This window comes from Pteropus alecto, unplaced genomic scaffold, assembly GCF_000325575.1.
Source record: "Pteropus alecto unplaced genomic scaffold, ASM32557v1 scaffold185, whole genome shotgun sequence".
In the NCBI taxonomy this organism is placed as follows: Eukaryota; Metazoa; Chordata; class Mammalia; order Chiroptera; family Pteropodidae; genus Pteropus; species Pteropus alecto.
Genome location: NW_006438088.1, coordinates 9,624,216 through 9,639,526, shown reverse-complemented (window position 1 = coordinate 9,639,526; position 15,311 = coordinate 9,624,216). Strand labels below are relative to the sequence as shown.

General features: G+C 34.0%; 1 protein-coding gene across 1 annotated transcript in view; it reads right to left on the bottom strand.

Moving 5' to 3' along the window:
• MAP3K5 (mitogen-activated protein kinase kinase kinase 5) overlaps positions 1-15,311 on the bottom strand; it is a 167,903-nt gene that overhangs the window by 102,156 nt on the left and 50,436 nt on the right. The window contains exons 2-3 of the mRNA XM_006915385.3: positions 10,248-10,387; positions 2,076-2,099 (exon numbers count right to left, since the gene is read on the bottom strand). Of these exons, the coding sequence (XP_006915447.1) occupies positions 2,076-2,099; positions 10,248-10,387 (164 nt within the window). The remainder of the gene's footprint in view (positions 1-2,075; positions 2,100-10,247; positions 10,388-15,311) is intronic.

Sequence of the window (15,311 nt, the reverse complement as noted above, 5' to 3'; positions counted from 1 at the left end):
ATCATTTCCTATTGTTGATGTTCAAAAACAGGTGAGGCTGAGAAGCTGCAGGAGGCACATGGACACTACCAGGCCTGAGCCAAGAGACTGCCCAGTGATCATGCAATGGGGAGAAAGTATAAGGGTTGGTTGTAGGACACTGTGTTTTTTAAAAAGATATAAACTTTGACGTAAAGCACTTTTTCAAAATTTTGAAAACTAGTAAAATGGGAACATTTATTTCCCAAGCTGGCTCACATATAACTTAGAAATATTATCACTGCAATTTGTTTACAGATTGCTACCAAACCCTGAGTTTAAATAACTAATAATCCCAAGCAAAATAAAAACAACTGCTGTGTGATCAAGAACAGACACCTCAAGTATAACCACTGCCTTTTATTAATACATACTAATTAGAAAATATTTAATGTTTTTTGAAGGAGAAAGACCACATTTCCTTAAATTTCAAAACACTAAGGCATGGTCATAAAATAACAATGCTGATCTTCCTGGCCCATGGCTGTTTCCATGGCTCTAAAAACCCATAGCTCAAAATCTACTCTTGTTTTAATTATCATCAGTCACTGTTTTCTTTTTTAAATATTACCAATTCTAGTTTCATTTTTTAAATCTACATAAGTGTGTGTCAAACATGAATGATGCTTCTGGGAAAAATGCTCTCATCATTCAAACATGTTGAAATATATACTCAAATACTCAACTTTTGATAAGAACACCCGGCACCTGAAACTCAGCAGCTTACGCAAATTAATGAACTTGTTCATAACATGTAACATCCAGTCATCTTGTAAATCTGCTTCTCCATACAACCAAACTGTCACAAGGCATGATTAGCCCTTCCCTACCCATCAAGTCTCAGGTAAATGTTATCTCCTCTAAAAGACCTTCCATGACCACTTGTTATAATGGTCACCCACTCTTCAGCGCGATGCTTTATACTAATTTTCTAATTGGTCTGTTTGCTTACTTATTTACTGATCTTTTCCCCAACTAGACTCTGGCACTTCTCATTTGTTGTCTCACAGAACAGTTACGAAATATGGTTGTTTCTGCTTTCAACCTCCATAGTGAATCCTTTGTGGCACCAAGCCCAAAGCCTGGCACACGGTATGTGTTTAATCAATATTTGTTTAATAAAACCTATTACACTGAACTGATACATGAGAGAATAACTGCTTGTGCTCTGTTGAGATGAAAAGGAGGAGTTTATAATGACAATATTATGTATGCTACAATGACTCTCTGACCTGGAGATATCTTAACTATAAGTTTTTAAATTTCTGATCTAAGGAAAAACTATCAATTGTATTTTTAATGTTATCATCTTAAACTGAAATCATGTGCAGACTTTTATGCAGTATTATATTTCCACTCCAAGTGGCAGAGATACATTCTTTAAGGTTTTCAAATACCGGCTTACTTTACAAATTGAAAAATATAACTACTGGCCTGATTCCTCTGTATATTATAATATTTCTTCATTTATTAAAAAAATTTTTAATTTATTTTGATCACTTTTTAACTTTTGTGTAATTCTGTGTAAAGGGTAGGAATTCTGTAGTGTGGTCTCAAGGGCAGATACCAGACAGGAACTTAAATCAATTTCTACAGATAAATTGGTGGTAGACAAATAATGTATATATACATATACCTATATATGTGTGCATAGTATACTTATAATTTGTACATGTAGTGTATATATGTATAGGTATCTATGTTTATAAATATTTATATATATACACACATATATGTGTATATCTGTGTGTATTTATATGATGCTTTAGTGTCATTTATAATTCCACAAAATTGAATATACTTTGGAAAATTTTTCTAAAAACATAATTATATATTAAAAAACAGGTATCAGTGTCATCTCCCATTAGTATAAATAAAATTTCACTATAAGAAAATATTTACATAAATAACCATATTTATATCAACACATCAGAAACTCCAAAGAAGAAAAATAGAGATAAAATTAAAATTTTGTAGAGATGAAAAAGTACTAGAGATTAGTTGATGGAAAACAAAAGATAAAAAAAATTTCTGAAAGGGTTAAGTAAAATACTCACAGTATTCTTCTGGCAAATGATTTCCTGAAAAATGAGAAAAAAAAAAAGTAAAGCGGAATTCAACACAAAATTAATTCAATAAATTAATCAAACTATTCTTTGTGGGAAATTTTGTATTAACAATTTTATTAGGAATTACAAATTTCAGGCTGTATAGAATAAATTTCTGCATATGAGAAGTTTACAATCTGATAGAGGAGACAGGAGAGCACAAAAGTATCACCTATGGTTTAAGGAAAACTGTACAGACATGTAAAATCCAATAGTGAAAAATCTAAAAATCATTTTTGCAGAAAATGTATGCACAGAATTACCTTCTCAGCCATGACCTTTTTGGACAATGTTAAAACGAATTTGCTTCCCCAAGTACAACCTCACTCATGCCCTTGGAGGGGACCAAGCAGCATGCTGCCCTCCTGGGCAGCTGGAAATAAAGGGTACTGGCTACTTATCAGAATGGGCAAATCCGCAAATAGATAATAAAGCCATCTGACAATAAACAATCATAAATATAATTTGTGCATTGCTCAATAAGAAGTGAAATGAGATAAATACATTGCAAGCAGTGCCTTTATCTTCTAGGTTGTGAGGAGTAAGTGAGACCATGCAAATAATGTGTCTAATGCATAGAAAGCTCTTGATAAAGCAAGCTATCATGGTCATTATTCCTAGATGTTAAAGTGTTAATATCTAGGAAAATTAATGGCATAAAGGCTTCACTGAGGTTGGGGAATCATGGTTTAGAAAAAATAAATTGAATAGCCTATTGGAAAAGATGTTATATATGTTGTCAAGGCTTGTGGAACCTCAAGAGTGGGTCCATCTGGCTAAGAAGAGGACCCAGCTCTGGCGAGGTTAAGAGAAGAGTGATGCAAAACTCAGCTGACCGGCCATCCGTCTTCATCCTAGGATTAACATGGGAACAAAGGAGAACTAACAAGGGCTTTGGCTTAGAGCAGTTATGAAAGATTTTTTAACGTTTAAACATAACAGATGAGTAAATAAAATCTATAGAGAAAAGAATTGTGCTGGATAATTTTGAGAGCCATAAAGATGTATATAAAATACTAAAATACCTTCAATACTTCACAATCTTGCTGATTAAAGAAGGACATGTACACATTTAGAAAGAAACACCATAAGCTTGGATGCACATACATGTACGCACATACATGCTAAGTCAAAAGAACAATACTAAAGCAAAGACTAGGGTTTCTAAGAAAGAAGAGTTTGAGAAAGTCTGGGAAGATCATTGGAGAGGATGGAACTCAAGATGAGCCAAGGAGAACAGACATAACTTCCAAAAGCAAAGCTGAGAGGTGAGGCTCAAAGCTAGAGTACTAAGAAGAGCAAAGGCCCATTTAGAGAACAACAAATATCAGAGACTAAACAAGACAGTTTATTTGGAGAAGTATAGAAAAGAGAATTAAAGAAGTATTTGAAAAATATTGAATTTAATCATTGGGCTAAAGCAGGAAGTTCATTTTGGCAAGTTCACATACTAATATTAGAAAGTTATTTGGGGCCTCACTGAAGGTTTTGAATGCCAAAATAAAGTACTCTGCTCTGTAGGCATTGGGAAAGTGTTTTTTAAGATATGCATAAAGAAGTTTCAGCATACACAGAACACTGTAAGAGCAAAGGCTGGGAAGAACAAAAATGTCTATCAACTAGAAACTGACTGGATAAATAAACTACGGAAACTCCAAACAATGAAATATGATGAAGCCAAACAAAAATGAGAAAATGTTTTATGCAGAAGTATGGAAATATCTCCAAGATATACTGTAAGTGAAAAGAAGCAAATCACAAGCTGTTTTTACTCTATGCTCCTATTTATGTATAAAGGAGAGAAAAATAAAATTCTAATTTATACACTCATAAAATCTCTGCAGAAGGATATACAAGAAGCTAACAACAGAGGTTACTAATGGAAGAGGGGGCTGGCTGGGGAACAAGAATGAAGAGTGGCTTTTCACCATACTGTACACTCTTCTGCATTTAAAAATTTTTGTACCAGGTGAATGTATTACCCAAGAAAGACAAATAAATAAAAAGTAAAACTTGTTTAAAGTTTTAAAAATACTAATTAGATGGTGGTATTTAGTATTGGAGAGAAAAAAGCATTAAGGTAGCTATTGCAAAAGTCCAGGGACGTCAAAATAAGGGCTTGGGCAATGGTGGTGCCTGGGGGAATGAAAATTAAGACACAGATGAGTGACACTGACATTGTGAAGGAAAGGTGAAAGTGGCTTTTCCCACAGGTGTTTCACAAGTAGTTATTATACACGTACACACAAATGCACACATACACACGGTGCGTCATAAATCAAATTTGGGTTATTTATTATAAAATAAATAGAAAACTATTGGATAGCCAACAAAGCCAAGAACACTGTCTGGAGAATTTTCCAAATTTGATTTATGACGCATCTCTCCAGCGTAGTCAGCCACACCCTTGCAGACACCACTCTCTTTTGAGAGGAAGAGATTTCTCTCCTCTCTCAAGAAACAAGGAAACAATCTTCTCTGTCATCCTCTACCACACAGCATCCTCTGTGCATAAGAAACCTGTACTCTGTGAAACTGGCCTTGACTGTCTTCAGTGACACCTCTTTTCCCAAGAGAAGTACATTATGTCCTCATTTTTGCCATCACTAACCCTTGTACAGATGTCTATGACAGCACTGCATGTACTAACTGTAAATGTTTCTTCATATGATTCTCCCATCCTACATCATGAGCCATTTGGATCCCAGGGCCATATTTTGTTCATATTTGTACCCCACTGATTATCTAGAAAATTGAATGGCATAGGGCAGGTAGTCAATAAAAGCATAAATAAATCAATAAATTAATGAATGTATAAAATATTGGACTTTGATTTGGGTAGATAATGTGTTCTGCTCCCAATTAGTCATCTGTCTAAGGCAATAAGGGCTGGACACACTAAGGGCTGGACTGAGTGGTCACTGGTCTCTTCCAACTCTGTATTCTATCATTTGCTTTTGGCTAAAGGCCCATCACAGTCAGCACCATCCTCACGTCATTGGAAGGAGAGATGTCCCCATTCCCAGCACAGGAGCTACTCTACCACCATCTCTCCTTTGGTGCACAGAAATGGAAGTGGTAGTGAAGGGAGCCGTGGTGAGGACAGAGTGAGCTGAGGCTCTGCTCAGCACTACAGAAAATAACCACAGCTGCTATGGGCTTAGAGCCAGTGTGTTATGTCTTCCTGAAGAATTGCTCACTGTAGTAACAACTGTCTTACATGTCTTCTGTGCTTTCATTCCAGGTAATGCCTGCATCATAACAAATTATGAAACTATATTAAAATCATCCCTATAGGAAGCTACTGACTTTCTTTTAACTATTGCTTATGTTTTGTAGAAACTACAGGGATACAAATTACTGTCTTGAAGGAGACAGAGTTTACTCAATGTTTAATTTGTATTAAATCCAAAGAAGGAAAAAAAAAAGAGGAAGGGTAATAAATTTGAGACACAACTCCTGTAAGTCACATTACTTCAAGAAAATGTCTCATCTAGCTGCCTAGAAGTAAAAAGATAAAATAAACATAAACTTCATTTCCTTATCGGTGAATGTTTTTGAAGAAGCATTACTCCATTACAACTTCTTAACAGTCGGACGTCTTTAGGGGGCTTCTGGTTAGTGTACTCCCCTGGCTGTACCAGAAACACCCCAAGATGTTTTCTTTTTCAATTTTCAGGTATCCTTTGATAACCAAGTGAGGAGACACTCCAGTCTAGGTCTCATTCCTAGGGAAGACAGACAACTTTTTATAGCTATTTGGGACACTATAACTTTCAAGAGGTCATTTTAAGGATAAATAAATGGAGTATCTCCAAAATTAGAAAGTGTTTGTGCCTAAAGTTTAGGTAATTACAGCCAAGGGAGGAAGTGGGAACAGCTGGTGTAGAGTTGCCAAGTCAAATCCACTCAGAGCGGGAGAAGCAGAACGAGCAACCAGATTTCAGTTTACTGAGAGAAAAGGATCTGGGAGTTCTTGGCCAGGGAAAGGAGAACACAGCCCATGGCCGCTGACCTTCTGAGCCTTCCCTTCTGGTCTCTCTCTCTGTACCAGTGGATTTTGGCAAGTTTTCCACTAACATGGGAAAAACAGAGATATTTCTTGTACTCTCCAGCTTCACCCTCTTTCCTAATTTAATACTTCAGTGCCAGACAAGAAAACATCCGGTAGGCAACTGTGAACACCTTGGGCCTCACTGAGAGGGCAGGTCTTGCCTCCGCCTTTTCGCTAAAATACAAGCGCTGCAGTTTCAGGGAGAACAAATCATACAGGGGCCACAGAGCTGGCCCACCTTTAAAGTTAGGAGACTAATCACTTAAGTACTTACAGAAGAGCTCAGGTTTAAAAACACATCTCAATCATCTAATGAAAACCTAAAAAATCATATGAAATTTATGGACAGATGTAGAGGGAAATGTACCTGATGACAAATTAAAGAATATGGGGCTTGCCCTGCTCTGACACTTATTAGTCACTCTCTCTCTGGATTTATCTCTCATCTATAAAAAAAAAAATCTTCTATCTGTCCAATCTATATAGTTAGTACCTTAATTATCTATCTCATTGGTTAGTTTTTAAAGACAAAATGAAATAAGTTTATGAAAGTACTTTAAGAATTTTAAAGCCATATACAATATGAGTATTAATATTATCAAAGCAGACAACCCCAACTCCATCCTATATTTCCAAATCTAGAGACAGTTTGTACCCGTGCATTCTTATGATCAGGTGTATGAACACATCCTTCTCTTGATGTGAACAACTATCAATTAAAACAACCTGTACCAAAAGTCAGGTTAAATTATACCAAAGCTGGAAAGTGATCCTAAAAGACATTCTAGACTCTCTTCTCCTCCCCTTTAAATTCTGTTTCATGTTTAAATAAATACATCTTGGTAGGAGAACTCTACTGTAAGTAGGTACATGTCTTTAAACTGGGCTGGGATGCTGACAAGTGATTTTATACATACAGCATTTGAAACAGTCCCTTCACACAAACTTCTTATAATGTGTTGCTATTATTATAATTAATGTCCTCTTCTTTGACATCAGCTGTTTCTTTCAGCAACATCTAATTGTACAATATTATCCAAGTACAGTTATTTTTTAAAAAACTGTATTGTTGAAAAGTTATAGGTACAATAAATTTCTGTATAGTAAATTATATTTTACACATAAATTTCAATAATAATTTCAAGGATGCATCCTAAAAGGACTGACATAGGATGACGGGTTAGACTGCTACAAAGATCAATTTACACAGAAAGAATTATTTATAAGAAGCAAAAGGGACTAGAATTGAGCAAATCTTGCACCATCTGGGTGGGAGTCAGGAGGCTTTCAGACTCAAATCTTCTGTGTGCAAAGGTATTCCTTCTTTCTATTTAAGGTATTCAAACTTATGGGCCTATGATGAAAGTCTCTACAAATGAAGAAAATACCTAGATCCAACCAAGTGATGTGATCACTATCCCTTCACAGTGTACCACAGAATTCCCTCTCCCTTTGACAAAATGGTAATAGGATGCTAGAAACAATGGGTTAGGAAAATGAGGAGGGTAATGATCTTCTTGAGAAAAAGAATTAAATATTTCGTTCTTACTATAAGATAGTACTTGTGATTTAAAATGGATACACATCTTATTGCAAGTACATGATTTGATTATATTCTAAATATTTCTTCATATGAAAACTCAGACACAGATTTTAAGTACTTTTATAGTTCCTATCAATTATTTTTCAGGAGTTTAACTCAAAAAAATTTTTTTCTCTACTATTTCTTCCTGAGAATTTGCTGCCAAAGAGAAACTGCTCTCTTTGACAAACAGCAATAGATGAAATTACATTACTTTTTAGATGTCCAAAGAATCAACTTAAATGAAGCTAGACACGTGACAAGAATAGCTTCATTCAGTCATTCTGCCTTATTTCACAGCAGTTTTCCTTCCTATTGGTAGATGGCAGGGATAACTGCTATACCTATAACTAACTGCAACAGAAATAAATACAATTACACACACACACACACACACACACACACACACACACGCACACACACAGAGGGAGAGGGAGAGGGAGAGAGAGAGGGAGACTTTTCTAAGTAGCAGAGGATGAGAGGAATTTCTAGGGCTCAGAAGAAATAGAATGAAAAAAATACTTTCTATTCCAGAGTCCTTTGTCCTCTGCAACCAGACCCTATTTGGACTAGGGACACACTAAATAAGAAAATGCAAAAGCTTAAGTTAATAGGAAGAGGGAGAGAAAAGAAAGGATGGATATTGCATGGAACAACTCAGGAGGCATAGGTGATGGGATTTTTCGAAATAAACACTTAGCAGAAAATGTTTGATATTCTTCTAAGTAAAATTGCAATAAAGTTGAGTGTTAAGGGGGATAAGCTTTGGAATCAGACAGACCTGGTCCCAAATTTTACTAGCTATATCACCTTGGACAAATGACTAGATTTGTCTGAGCTTCAGTTTGCAATTCTATTAAATGGTGATAGAATATATACTTCACAGGAATGTTTTAAGAATTAAATACAAAAATGTATGTGGGTAAAGCACTTAGTACCTAGCACATAGTAAGTACTCAATAACAAGCAATTATGTACAAGATAAATTAGAGTATTTTAGATAGACAAGCCTTCTTAAAGCACTATTTTATTCAAATACCAATAACACTTCTATACAGAACCTGGCTGAAAGCAATTAAAAAATCAGTTTAGTTGTCCCATACAAATTTCTGATAACATTAGCTTTCTCTTTCTCTCAAATGTAATTTTAATTCATTTCTTAAAAAAAAATTCCCTAGGAAAGAAAAACACCAGATACCAGTAGGGCAAGAAAACTGTAGAGTGAAAAATGTCCAACACAACACTGCTTGCTTAAAATAAACAATGCAAAGAAAATAATAAAATAAAGATAAATAATCTCACTCCTCATCAACTGCTAATACATGCAGCAAACCAAAATGTTTAACTCAGAATACACCATCACAAAACTTTACAATGCATTAATTAAAAAAGAAAATCTGGGGTAAAATTAAGTTGGGGGTTCTTAAAAGAATTGCTCCAGGTAAAAAAACAGATTTGGACAGAGTAGAGGCAAACCTCATAGAACTATTTCAGAGTATTCTGGAAAGCCATAGTCTGTCGATGCCCAGCACAATGTCTGGCATGTAGTAAATGTATTTGCTAAATGAAACTTCAGATTTTTCAGAGAAAGTCATATCAGCTTTAGATACTCGGATTAAAGCAAAATACTTCTTCTTTTTTTTTTTTTTGCATGGATTTGGGGTTAGAGGTCTTCATATAACAATTACTAAGCCATTATAAATATGGCTCTGGGTTTTAGGGCTACATGTCCCAAGGCTGGCTTTGATTTGGAAACTGGAAGATAGAGATGAGAAAATGCATATAAAGCTAGCTGGAAGTTTCATAAAGGAAATGAATAATATCAGGCTCAGCATGAATTTCACTGAACTGTTCAATGCTTTTCAAAGCATAAATCACTTGGCCTTGCAAAAGCATTCTAGGCAATCTTTTGGATGGAGGAAATACGCTCATATCATTAAGTTCATATACTGGAGAGAATAACAAAGGACACGCTGAATTTTGTAGACAAATATCAAGGGATTTTATTCCCCCTTTCCCATCTCAATTGAAATCATATCCCCATGAAAGAAGACAGCAATTTTCTAACAATACTCAGAGAAAGTCTACCTAGAGTACTTTTAGTAGGAAGCATAATATTTCTAGTTGGATACAGGTGTGCCCAACAAAACCCCCAATAGTGACAGGAATGAGGCCCTGACCATACCCCATGCAACCTCCTCTCCTTTCTCAAGTGCATGTACTGACTTCCTATTAACTCTGTCTCCTCAGGCATAACTCTAAATGAAGCTCAGAATTCAACACTAAGTTTTTTCCTACCTGTGTACCATCAGATTTCTACACTGAATTCTAAACCTCACAGCTTAACAATTAATTGTTGTTTAATTATTAGACTGACAAAAACACCTTTTCACAAACATAAGCTACTTAAATTTATTTGAATGATAGAGAGGTATCCCTAAAACTCTGATGCCTAAAGTAAATATTTAGTAAACGAGTGAGGTACCTTCAGTGACTGTAGAGAGTCTGAGTTAGTGTCACAGTAGAGGATGATGTTGTTAGCCATGCTGAAACTTTCTCTTACTCCAAGGTGGTAAAACAAGGACGGCTGCCGGAAGGCATCACTCATCTCCACCACAGCAATATCTGCAAACAGAAAACAAAGTCCCCCAAAAGATGACACCTAAATAATGCTGAGAAAACACATTTTGGTTTCAATAACTTAATATTCAAAGAGAAAAATGAAGAAATAACAGGGATTTTCCCTCTGCATTTACCACTGAATTTTGAATTTGTAGTTCTACCCGGAAGTGGTTTTATAAAAAGCAGCCAAACTGCATTTTTTTAAACAAGAAAGGGATCATATAATTACTGGAAACTAAGGAGAGTATGCAATGGTAGGAAATGGGGCTAATCCTCTCTGCTAAATTTTAACATTAAAACAAGTTAACTAAAGTTATAGAAGCAGTTTCATGGGCAGTAGCAATAAGTAATAACCATAAAACAAGATTTAAAAAGCAAATAGGTAAGATTGTGAATTAAGCCAGAGCTATATTTTATAATTAATTAATATCTAGCAAGTCTCTAGCAAGTATAATCAAGAAAAATGGAAAGCAAAGGTATAGGAAATTATGACTAAGGAGAATTTAACCACAGTTACGAATTCTCCCATAGCTGAGAGATGTCTGACACCAAGGTAGTATAAACCTGATAGCCAAAACTGACAATAATGTTACAAACATAAAGTTCAGGTTAGTCTCAAACTCATTTATATAGTGACAAAAATATAAAAGAAAAATGAACAAAATGCACCAAGCATTATAAGGACACTAGCATTGGTTTAAAATTTATTTTGGGAACGCAAGGATGGCTCAATGGAAAAAAAATCAGCATTTCCACAGATGCCCCAAACACTGATTAAAATTCAAAATCTACTTCTCATTAAAAATAACTACAAACTAAAAATGTAAGGGTACTTCTTGAACATTAAGAATAACAATACATTCATATACATGCCAACTTTGTGCTTACAGACACTCCCATGAAAATCAGAAAAAAGATAAGGCTGTCGACTAGTCCACTAGTTAACTTCCAAAAAAATCTTCATTACTGCAACTAGATTTCACAAAATAAGGAGATATAATTGTATAAAATGAAATACATGATCATCATTACTTGCAGATGCTATGGTTGTCAACCAAAAAATCCCAAGAGAATCAACTAAGTAACTATTATAAGTAATAATATAATTTGATAAGTGTCAAGATGAAAGCTTACTATGAAAACCAAGAGCTTCCTTTATAATCTTAATAAGCATTTGGAAAATATAACGATAAAACAGATCCTACTCACAATTAAAATGAAAATGTTAACAAACCTCATAACAAATTTAACAGATGATGCCAATTTGTTAAAAAATATGTGCAATATGTAACAGATAAAAAGTTAACATCTTTATAAATCATCTCTTATTGGTCAGTTTAAAACAAAGAGGCAACCACAAAAACATTACAATAAAAAATTAGGCTATCACAAAAGTAATATTGCAAAAATAATAAACATTTGAAAAAATGTTCTATATCTCAGTACTGATAAATGCACATTAAGTCAACTGTAAAGTGCCAGTCTTTTTGATTAACAAGTAGCCAAAGGTATTTCTATTTCAAAATGCCCAATGAAAATGTAGAGAAATGATATTTACACGCCAAGAGGAAGTGTAAACTTTCTAAGAGATTTAAGTCCTTAAAATTATGTACACTTTTTGACCCAAAAACTCTATTCCTAAGCCTTTACTCTGAGAAAATTTCTATAAATGTGGCAGATCTACTTATAAGTAAGTCCACTGAAATATATTTTTACAATAAAAATGGAAAATGCCTAATCAGCCATCAATGGAAAAATGGTCAGATATAGATCAATAGAATGAGATAATGGCATATTATGTAACCATTAAAAACTATATTGTAGAAGAATATTTAGCAAGGAGGGTAAATTCAAGCTATATTAAGTTCGATATTAAATATAATATATACATTACAGTGAACAGCATATATATTAAATTATAATGAATACATTATTATATATACTGTATGTATATATGCACATGAATAAAAATGTCTGGAAAGTTATACAACAAATATAAACATAATAGCTGTGTAACAAGATTATGAATTATTTTTTCTTCTTTATGCCTTCTATATTTTTTACAATTTCTATTTTGAATACTGATTATTTTTATAATTTAGGAACCCATCGAAATATAAAAAGAACAAGAGCAAAGACCTGTGTGACTGAGTGGAAACCCAAAAGGCAGCATATAAAAATAATGTGACTCTTGAGAAGCTGTTTGGTAGAGTCAGCCTTATCTAATGAATGTGAAATTAGAATTCACATTCTGCGAAGGAGAAATAATCAGATGAAATGGAGGCTAAAGATAGAAGATTTAGTGAGGTTATGAAAAGGAAGATAAGTCAAACTTCAAAAGATTTTTTTCAAGGCTAAAAATGATTTAAGGGCCCTTTAATGCAAATAAAGAATTGGGGGGGGGTCCTCAACATTTTTACATCAAAAATCAACACATGAAAAAAAAAATGAGTCACTGCATCCCACCCACAAGCCCCATCTGCCTCCTGCACCTACACTGCTTCCTCCTCCCACTGATGCCAGCCACTCACAGTCAGCCACAGAGCTTTAAAATCAAGCAACAGCGTAAAATGGGGCTGACAGAAACCAAATGTGGCTGATGAAAAATAAACTAGAGACATGCAAAGAAAAAAAACTAGCTAAGTTAAAGTAGTGACAAGAGGTGGGGGGGATGGTTATTTGCAGAAAAGTGACTTGTGGGATTTGATGTTAAAAACACTACAGAAGGCTTTCAGATTAAGAGGGACACTAGACATATAAAACAAATGGTACAAGCAAAATAATATATAGTCATTAGATCTAATCATTAAGCAGATCCAATTTTTTAATGCTATTTAGATCTGAACATCTAAGCAGAATAGATCCATTTTTTTAATGCTATATAGAAAGAACATTAAAATGCTTACAGGATAACTCAAAAGGATTGACTTTTTTTCTACTTCAGATTATTGATTTGTTCTAATATATTTGTATTCTTTTCTAAACTTATTTTTCAACTTCCATAGAATAAAATTCACTCTTCCATCTGAAATGTTCAATGCTTGTGTCCATTTTAAAAAATTGTTTGTTTTCTTATTGTTAAGGTTTGCATGTTCTTTGTATTTTCTGAGTATTTTTTCCTTTCACGGATATGTGAACTGCGAATACTTTCTCCTAGTTTGTGACTTGTCTTTTCATTCTGTTAACAGTGTCTTTAAAAGAGCAGAAGTTTCTAACTTTAATTAAGTCCAATTTATCAACTTTTATCAATTGTGCTTTAGGTACGGTATCTAAAAATATCTTTGCCTAACCCGAGGTCACCAAAGTTTTCTCTTATGTTTTCTTCTGAAACATAAGAGAAACATAGCTTTACATTTTACATTAAGGTCTATGATTCACTTTGAGTTAATTTTTGTAAACAGTGTGTGGTATGTGTCAAGGTTTCTATTTGTTATAAAGACTTCTTTCTTCTTTGAATTGCCTCTGCTTTTCTGTCACACATTAACTGACTACATTTGTGTGAGTTTATTTTTTGGATTTTCTATTCTGTTCCACTGATCTATGTGTCAACTGTTTTGACTATTATAGCTTTATGGTAGGTACTGAAATCAAGCACTGTGAGTCCTTCAACTCTATTCTTCTGTTTCCAAATCATTTTAGCAATTTCCATTGTTCTATTTACTTTCCTGTATAAATTTTAGAATTAGTTGGTAACTGAGAGCTATCACTTGATAGCTACCAAAAAAAAATCCTCCCAGGGTATTGACGAGACCTGTGTTGAATACCTAGACAATTTGGGGGAGAACTGATATCTTAAAAATATTGTCTTTCAATCCATAAATGGAGCATATGTGCAGTTCCTGCACATATTTTGTTGAAATTGTGCCTGGTTTTGTTTTTTTTTTGCTGTTGTATATATTCTTCTTTTTAAATTTTCAAATCCCTATTATTTACTGCTAGTATATAAAAATAGTTGATTTTTGTATATTGACCTTATAACCTGAGACTTTATTAAACTCACTTCTTAGTTCCAGGGTTTTTTTTTGTTTGTTTTTTGTTTGTTTGTTTGTTTGTTTGTTTGTTTTTGTACATGCTTTGGGATTTTCTACAAAGACAACTATGTCATGTGCAATTCTTCCTTTCTAATCTGGATGTCTTTTATGCTTTGTTGTTGTTTGTTTTATTTTGCCTTATTATTGGCTAGGACTTCCAACAACACAGCATTTGTTTAAACAGTAATTTTTTATTATCAAACTAAAGGAAATATTTTATTATGGCTTCCTTCTGACTCTGATGGATATCTTCTCAAAAGTAGTAAAATAAAAAGGAAAAAATTATCTTTCTTGTGAAATGATCCTACGACATGCTAAAAATGCAAAAGATGATATAATTATAACATTAAACAAATACCTGATAAAAATTCTTGAAACCACTTAAATGAGGTACAGTTTCTCCACTTTATTTCACAAACACATATTCAGATATTACTTTGTGTCAGGCAACATATGCTTTTCAAATATTAACTGCCTTAATCTTTAGAATACCCCTTTCTGGTAGGTAATATTATTTCAGGACCCTGAGGCGGAGAAGGTATGAGTAATCTGCCCAAATCAAATAGAAAAGGATAGCACCAGGATTTACACTCGAGCAATCTAATTGGAGAATCCATGCTCTTAATTCTTAACTGAGCCACACCTTACACTTATAGGATATAGAGGTTCCAAAGATCAGAACACAAATATAAATTGGAGGACCAAAGGATATACCCTCATAATGTATTTCATGAGTAAATGTACTTAATAATTGTCTAGCTGACTTTCTGTGGTAATAGTATGAGGATGAGTATGTGGTAACAGTATGCCACATTTAAAAATTTAAGACTAAGTCAATCATTTAAAAGCACAGATAAAGACACAAAAATCTCTTACATTTTTACCTAAGATTTACT